At 38.6% G+C, this 8522-nt stretch overlaps 1 protein-coding gene across 1 annotated transcript; it reads right to left on the reverse strand.

Annotated features, from left to right (window-relative positions):
* Positions 1–2169: 2169 nt before the first annotated feature.
* Positions 2170–2609, reverse strand: LOC123587832 (small integral membrane protein 15-like). The gene has a single exon (XM_045457853.1). The coding sequence runs from the start codon at positions 2504–2506 to the stop codon at positions 2291–2293; it is 216 nt and encodes a 71-aa protein (XP_045313809.1). The 5' UTR covers positions 2507–2609; the 3' UTR covers positions 2170–2290.
* Between the last annotated feature and the right edge of the window lie 5913 nt (positions 2610–8522).

Below are 8522 nucleotides of genomic sequence, written 5' to 3' on the forward strand. Positions count from 1 at the left end.
CCAAATCAGGCTCTGAGCTGAGTGTGGGATTCTCTCTCCCTCTCTCTCGCCCCTCCCTCATTCATACTCTCTCCTCAAAATAAATAAAAGAAACATTTAAAAAATTAAAAAATAAACATTAATCAAAATCAAGTTGACTACTATATCTTTGCTGGTTTTCTGTCTACTTCAGCTATCAACTATTGAGAGGGGAATTGAAACCCCTGACTGTAATTGTATGTGTCTATTTCTTGTTGAATTTTTTGCATCATGTATTTTGAAGCTTTATTAGGTGCATAAATGTTTAAGATTATGGTTCCTTGACTAACTGACCTTATTATCATTGTGAAATAACCATTATCCCCCATATTTCTTGCTTTGAAACCAATTTGTCTAATATTAATATAGATATAGCTACTCCAGCTTTCCTTTGATTAGTTATTAGAAAGGGTATTATCTTTTCCCATCCTTTTACTTTTAACCATTTGTGTCTTTATATTTAAAGTGTGTTTCAAAAAAAAAAATAAAGTGTGTTTCTTACAGGTACATGCAGTTGGGTCTTGCTTTTTAAAATTTTTGTTAATTTTTTTATATACATATATTTTTATTTTATTTTTATTTTTTAGAGAGAGAGAGCATGAGCTGGGGAGAGAGAGAAAGAGAGAGAGATAGAGAGAATTTTAAGCAGGCTGCATGCTCAGTGCAGAGTCTGACCCAGGGCTTGACCCCATGACCCTGGGAATCATGACCTGAGCTGAAATCAAGAGTCAGACGCTCAACCAACTGAGCCACACAGGCATCCTGGGTACTGCTATTTTAAATCAAATCTGACAATCTCTGCTTTTAAATGGGAATGTTTGTACCATTTACATTTAATGTGATTACTAAATGTGATTACTAATTACATTTAATGTGATTATTGATATGGTTAGTGTGGTTATTGATAGGCCATTATTTTTTTCTCTTTATGAAAAAGTATCAAATTTATTTAAATATCTAGTTTTATTTTTAAATTAAAGCTGTTGGACAATTTTTTTGTAACTTATAATTCATTATCAGAGGTGAGGAAAATGTGAATAAGCTATTATATACTGACAGCAAATAAAATTCTTAGACTATGCACTTATAAAAACCACGTGTAATAGTAAAAGTTCCAGTTATACTAGTTACCTGAAGGAAATATTCTTTAGCTCTTTATTGCTAATTTTAACACATTCTCATTTTGACGTAATTTACCTTTTTCACCCAATTACTAGTATGATGAACAAAGTTTTTCCAAATGTTAAACCTTTCTTTACCACCTATGAAATATGACTTATTACTTTTTAAGACTTCCATACAAGAAATTTGAAATTTTAATTTTTACCATGAATCTATTGGATCAAAAAGTATAGAACATCACTACTAAATAAGGTAAGACAAAGAATAGAATAAAAAACACAAACGTGGCATTTATTTAATCAGCAAATTATCTGATAAGACATTTTAACTACTTCACATTTCTACTTAGCACAAGAATAAACTGGTTCCAAGGTACCACAAGGTTTGGCATTTTTACTGCAAGTGTTTAAGTCATAGTGTTATTCTACTCAACAAGACATCTCTAAGAAAATGGCAGTGTTCATAAGTACAAACATGGTTATATCTGGTAGGTGGTATTCTTCATAGTCAATATGAGAATTCTTTATAAAATTAGATTTTAAGAAATGCAGAATATCTGATAATTATCTCAAAGGCTAAAATGAGAAAAATGCAGAACACAGAAATAGTCATTAGTTAATATTTGGCTTTGAAAAAGCCAGAAATGATTCTATTCCAAGAAATAAGCGATAATGATAAAAGATATAATAATTAATATACTATATGTCTTAAAAGGCTTAAAAGCCAAAGCACACTTTCTACATCAGGATAATTCTGATTTTTAAGTTCTTAATTTCCTTCGTCCACAACAGGACCCTGTTCTAAGCCATTATTTGAATAGAGTTCATAATGTAGGGTCATTATTTTCCACCGAATGCTTTCATTACAGTACATAAACTGCAAAATGGCAAATGACTAAGTCAGTTATAAAGAATTTATAGCATAATAAATGCCAATTTACAATAACCATCAACAGACTTCACCAAAGCCTAAAAGTTGCTGCAGTAGAAGTCATAACTAACATGATTCTTCCATGTCCTCAGACTTTACTACAAATTACTGTCATGAAAAACAGAAAAGAAAACTTAGTGGGTCCTTCCAAAACTGCATAATTTTCCAAACGATTTACCTCTGGTTGTACAGCCTGTTCATTCCTTAGGTGCTTATTCAGTTATTTAGCTTTTGCAATATTTTCTTGACATTTTTGTTTCTTCTTTTGGTCCTTTTCCCTGGCCTCAATCATCTTGACCAATTTCCAGGACACTATGGCATTTACTAGAAACAATGGTGTAATGGCCAAAATAACTGTTGTAAGGAAGCCATACGGGTCTTTTGCAGCCCAATCCACCACATACTCAGCCCAGGTCTTTATATCAACCATCTTCATAGTTTTTGTTTATTTAAGTTTATTTCTTTATGTTGAGAGAGAGAATGCACACAAGCAGGGGAGGAGCAGGGAGAGAGGGAGAGAGAGAATCTCAAGCAGCTTCCATGCTTAGATTTCCAACCCATGAACCTTGAGATCATGACCTGAGCTGAAATCAAAAGTCAGATGTTTAACCTACTGGGACACCCAGGTGCCCCAACCATCTTTGTAAAGGTCTTGTGCTTGAGTAGTGATCTCCAACTTTGAGATTATTAGTGAGCTGATTTCAATTTCAGATGACCCTTGCTTGTTTGTCTTCTTTAGCTCTACCATACACTTGCGAGACAAGATTTAAGTCCTATATCTTCTTCCTTCTGTAAAGGGTCCACCAGCCTTAACCTCCAAATGCACGCAGCTCCAAATGGTATTTCACCACCATCAGCATGTCTCCTCCATCCTTGTTTTTCCCCTTGCTCATTCATCCTTCCCTACCGGCCCCACCAGCCTCGGGGTCCAAGTTCACCTGCCCCCCAGCCTCCACCACACCCTGGTCCACCCACACCATGGCTGCCTCTTCAGGGGACAGGGCAAAACCACCGTGGTGGCTGCCACCAGCCTCCCCTACATCACAGCCGGGACCATGGGCTCGGAACCCTCAGTAGGCCATTACTGATGGCCTATCATCTTGCTATTTATTTTCTATTTGTCCCATCTGTTCTTTTTTCCTCACTTCCTCTTTTTCTGGCTTTTTTAAAAGAACACTTATGAATCCATCATAAATCTCTACTGGCTTAACTCTTTTATTTTTTAAGTTTATTTTGAGATCGAGCGCACATGCACGTGAATGGGGGAGGGGTAGAGAGGGAGAGAGAATCCCCAGCAGGCTCTGGGCTGAGAGTGGGGCTTGAGCTCACAAACCATGAGATCATGACATGAGCCAAAATCAAGAGTCAGAATGCTTAACGGACTGAGCCACCCAGGTGCCCCTCTGGTTTTGTTTTGTTTTGTTTTTATTGAGGTAACATTCACATAAAATAAAATTAACCATTTTAACCATTGACCTGAGCCCAAATCAAGAGTCAGAATGCTTAACGGACTGAGCCACCCAGGCATCCCTCTTTTTTTTTTTTTTTTTTTTTTATTGAGGTAACATTCACATAAAATAAAATTAACCATTTTAACCATTTTTTAAAAATTTTATTTGTAAGTAATCTCTACACCCAACGTGGGGCTCAAACTCACAACCCCAAAATAAAGAGTTGCATGCTCTACCAACTGAGCCAGTCAGGTGCCCCACCATTTTAAAATGTACAATTCAGTGACTTTTAGTACATTCTCCATGTTGTGAAACCATCGTCACTAATTGCAGAATGTTTTCATTACCCCCAAAAGAAACCCCATAGCCATTAAGCAGGCACTCCCTATTCTCCCTTCCCAAGTCTCTGGCACCACTAATCTGCTTTGTCTCTATGAATTTGCCTATTTCGTACTGAATTTCATATATATGAAATCATACATGGCCTTTTTTGCCTGGCTTCTTTCACTCAACATGTTTGCAAAATGCATCCATGTTGTAGCATGTATGAGTAATTCATTTCTTTTTATGGTTAAATAATATTCCATTGTATGGATGTACCATTTTGTTTATCTGTTCATCAGCTGATGGACATTTGAGTGTTGTTTTGTTTTCAGAGTTGCTTGAAGTTTATATATCTTTAAATTATCAGTGTACCTTCAAGTAATATACCACTTCTAATATACAAAATCTTACAATAGTATGCTTTCCTTTCTCCCCTCTTGGCCTTTTTGCCAATATTGTCATGAATTTTACTTTTACATATGTTACAAACCCCGTAACACAATGTTTACTCCTTTGTGTAGATACAGATTTCCATCTGGTATAATTTTCCTAATGCCCAAAGGATGTCCTTTAACATTTTGTATAGTAGGTCTCCTCGTGATGAATTTTGTTCCCAGCCTTTGTAGGTCTGAAAACATTTTTTTTTTTTTAATTATTTATTTTTGAGAGAGACAGAGCAGGAGCAGGTGAGGGGCAGAGAAAGTGGGAGACACAGTATCTGAAGTAGGCTCCAGGCTCTGAGTGGTCAGTGCAGAGCCAGATGCGGGCCTCAAACTCACAAGCTGTGAGATCATGACCTGAGCCAAAACCAAGAGTTGGATGCTTAACCAACTGAGCCACCCAGGTGCCTCTAATTTTGTTTAAACATTTTTTTTTAATGCTTTTAAGTTTGTTTTTATGATCCTTTGACTCTTGGGGCCTTACTAATCCTAGAGACTGCCCTCCCAGAGTTGGGTTAGGTCCTAGACAGTAAACAATTTACCTGCAGAGCATGCCTTTCGTATACAAATTTACTAATCAACTCCAAACACCTTTTACCTAATTATCACACACAAACCAGTATTTCCTGTCCTAATCACACCAGGGCCAGGTTATGGACAACTAGAGACCGTTCCTATAGCCAAGAACCCTCTGACTTTATTTGAATTAACAGATTCTAAGCTTACTCAAACTTGTCTACCTTGCCTTGCCCCATGGAAACCACAATAAATGGTCTGAGGCATGCTCTCCCCTCACTCCTACTGCCCCTCTGACCCACCCTGAGGTTTCTTCATGTGATCCTGAATGGCATGGCACTCTCCCTCTTCTTGGGAATTGTAATCAACTTCTTTGAAGGCAGTTATCTCCATGTCTGTCACTTTACTGTACCTGATTAAAACAAAATCCTTGGTACATTTTCAAACAATGGTCTACCCAATATTCTGTGAATTTTTTATCTGGTCGATGGGAACAGGAACAATTCTCAGCCTTGTGTAATGCCTGGCACTGTTATAATCCTTTTTGATGGTTCTTTCCTTGGCCTTGGTTACTTCCTCCTATTCTCATGCTGATCAGTATTCTGAGTACTCTAAAGAGCCCTTCTACAGATCTCCTGGGTTCTCTGTACAGCTTTCTTCTCTCTGGTGTTCTGTCTCATGAACATGAGTTGCCTCAACCTCTCTGAACTCTTAGCTCAGATTCCTCAACCCAGGTAGCAGGGTCCACTTCAGTTCCCCTTCCCTGTTCCAGTGCCCAGAAACTCCCACAAGGCTGTAAGCCCATCTTTTTTTCCCTCTCTTAGGGATTGCTTTCCTTTGGTATTTGAGTTTTGTTTAATTTTCAGGCATAAGACTAAATCCAGGTACTAACCTCCATTTGGCCAGAGACAGAAAAAAAATTACTGCATGCTTATTTATTTTTTTAAGCTTATGGAATACCCAGCAGGTGAACACAGAAGCTGAGATAGTATCAATGCACCAACTGAATCTTAAACCCTCCCCCTCGCACAGATAACAAACCAGAGGCTTGGAGAGAAGTGGTAGTGGAGGTAGTCAGAACCAGAATCCATTCCTTAAATCTTGATCTAGTTATCTGACATCATTTTTTGTTCTGCATCTTCTTTCTCTTGCCAAGTTTCCCCTTTTAGAGTAACATATTTTCAAAAAAAAAAAAAAATACATGTTTTTTAAGAGAGAATGTGCTTAAATATCCAGACATCACACAATCTTGAGACTGTCCCTCCCCAAGCTTGGCAAAAAGTTGGAAGTTTTTTCTCTAGAGGGTGTAAATTTCTGGACTAGGAAGCCTGTCCAGAGATCTGGAAGACAATAGTCTTGACCTGGATGCCAATTCTGGGCATACTAGAATGCGAAAGCTCCCCGGCCCTCTTCCTTCACTGAGCTCCCACGAGGTCAGCAGTTCAAGGTAAAGCCTCCTGACAAGAGACTGGAAGTTTCCTCCGGGGAACCTGACCAGAGCCCAAGAGGAAAGTCCTAAAGATGGACACTGGCTGGGGATTTACCAAAAATTCCATCAGCTCACCTTACAAGCACATCTTCTTACTATCCCACCTGTAAATATAAGCAGACTACCAATGATTGCCAGGAAGCTAATGAAAGTCTGTAACACGAAAGACTAAAAGCAAAACAAAAAGAGGACAAAAAGTTTTAAAAAGGGGGCACCTAGGTGGTTCAGTGAGTTGAGCGTCTTGACTTCAGCTCAGGTCATGATCTTGCAGTTCGTGGATTTGAGCCCCACATCTGAACCCACATCGGGCTTGCTGCTGTCATCCTATCAGCACAGAGCCTGCTTCAGATCCTCTGTGCCCCTCTCTCTGTCACTCCCCTGCTTGCTCTATTTCTCAAAAAATAAAACATTTTAAAATAAAAGGGGGAAGAAAACATCATGCAGGGCGATGAAAGCTTCAACAAAGTATATTAAAGTCCTTAGAGATAAAATACTGCAACCATGGAATGTGGTCTTAATTTAAAAAAAAGAAAGAAAAAAAAAAAAGGAACAGAGAATCAATTTGGAAATCTTCCATTAGAGGAGATCAAAAGACAAGAAAATGGGGGTGGTAAAGACAGAAAAAATAAAAACAGAGATAGGTCCAGATCCAATACCTGAAGAACAGGAATTCCAGAAAGAAAAACCAGAAGAATAAGGAAAGGAAATCATTAACAAATAACTCAAGGAAGTTTCCCAGTAATGCCAGGAGTGAAGGTTAAGAGTCCATTCTGAAAGGCTCAACAACAGCCTGGCAAGTGCATGAAAACAGACCTCTGCCAAGGCCTGTCACTGAAATTTCAGAACCCTGGCAACAAAAGGGAGAAGGAGTCATATACAAAGACTCTCAGAACTCAGAATGGCTTCAGATTCTTCTAACAGCAACACTAGGTGAAAAGTAATAATGCCTTCAAAATTCTAAAGGAAAACATATTCCAAACTAGAACTTCACACCTGATCAAGTATGAGAACGAGACATTTTCAGACATGCAATTCTTTCAAACTACTTCCCATGCACCCCTTTTACTGCAAGCACTCTATCAAAATGGGGTATTAAACCAAGGGGAAGAGGTTACACAGAAAACAGGGGATTCAGCAGGAGAGAGCTCACAATGACAGCAATATATTAGGCACAAGGGAGAACCAGTTCAGATTGGACCAGGTCAAGAAATTGATAAAATAGACGATGCGTTATGCCCTTAGAGAACTCTGGGGTTGAATTAGTGACAAGTGGACAGAAAACTAAGCTAATAACTAATAAAAATCCAAGAGGATTATTAATTCTAGGGAAAAGAAAGTTCTGCAGGAAGGTAACCTAGTTCACTATGTAGCTCAGCTGTGATTTAAATACCCAGTCGTGGGGCGCCTGGGTGACTCAGTCGGTTAAGCGTCCGACTTTGACTCAGGTCACGATCTCCCGGTCCATGAGTTCGAGCCCCGTGTTGGGCTCTGGGCTGATGGCTCGGAGCCTGGAGCCTGCTTCTGATTCTGTGTCTCCCTCTCTCTCTGCCCCTCCCCCATTCATGCTCTGTCTCTGTCTCAAAAATAAATAAAACGTTAAAAAAAAAAATTTAAATACCCAGTCGTAATGCAAATACTTAATATGATTGAACTAGAATTCTATCAGGGAGATGGATGATGGGGAGTACATGCATGGTGGGCAAGAGGGAGAAAGAAGTCAAAAGATAATGCCTAAAACGAAAACATCAGTAAATAGCCAAGCACATGTTTATATTTGAGATATGGAGGCAAATACAAACTTATCAGCCAACAGCTGAAGGAGATACTGTGAAGCAGGGAAAATGGGGAAGAGCAGATAGGATAGGAGGGCTGCTGTTTTTCATAATAAACCTCACAAAACTTTTTGCTCTTTCAATGCAAAACAATTGATATTCTTCCTAAAATGCAGGAATACAAAGCTGTTTTACAAACATATTTTGTTAACGTATTTTTTTCAGATTTATTGTGAAAACAAAACCACAGGGGAACCTGGGTAGCTCAGTTGGGTTGTCTGACTAGATTTTGGCTCAGGTCATGATCTTACAGTTCGTGGGTTTAAGCCCCGCATGGCGCTCCATGCTGACAGTACAGAGCCTGCTTGGGATGCTCTCTCTCAAATAAAAAAAAAAAAAAAAAAAAAGCCACAAATGGAACTGCCTTACTTTTTCAGGATCTAGACAGAATTTCAGCTAG

This window comes from Leopardus geoffroyi, chromosome D3 (assembly GCF_018350155.1).
Source record: "Leopardus geoffroyi isolate Oge1 chromosome D3, O.geoffroyi_Oge1_pat1.0, whole genome shotgun sequence".
NCBI classification, from domain to species: domain Eukaryota; kingdom Metazoa; phylum Chordata; class Mammalia; order Carnivora; family Felidae; genus Leopardus; species Leopardus geoffroyi.

Bases quoted from the DNA above. Each gene is read 5' to 3' on its own strand.
- LOC123587832 (XM_045457853.1), bottom strand. From the start codon at position 2,506: ATGAAGATGGTTGATATAAAGACCTGGGCTGAGTATGTGGTGGATTGG.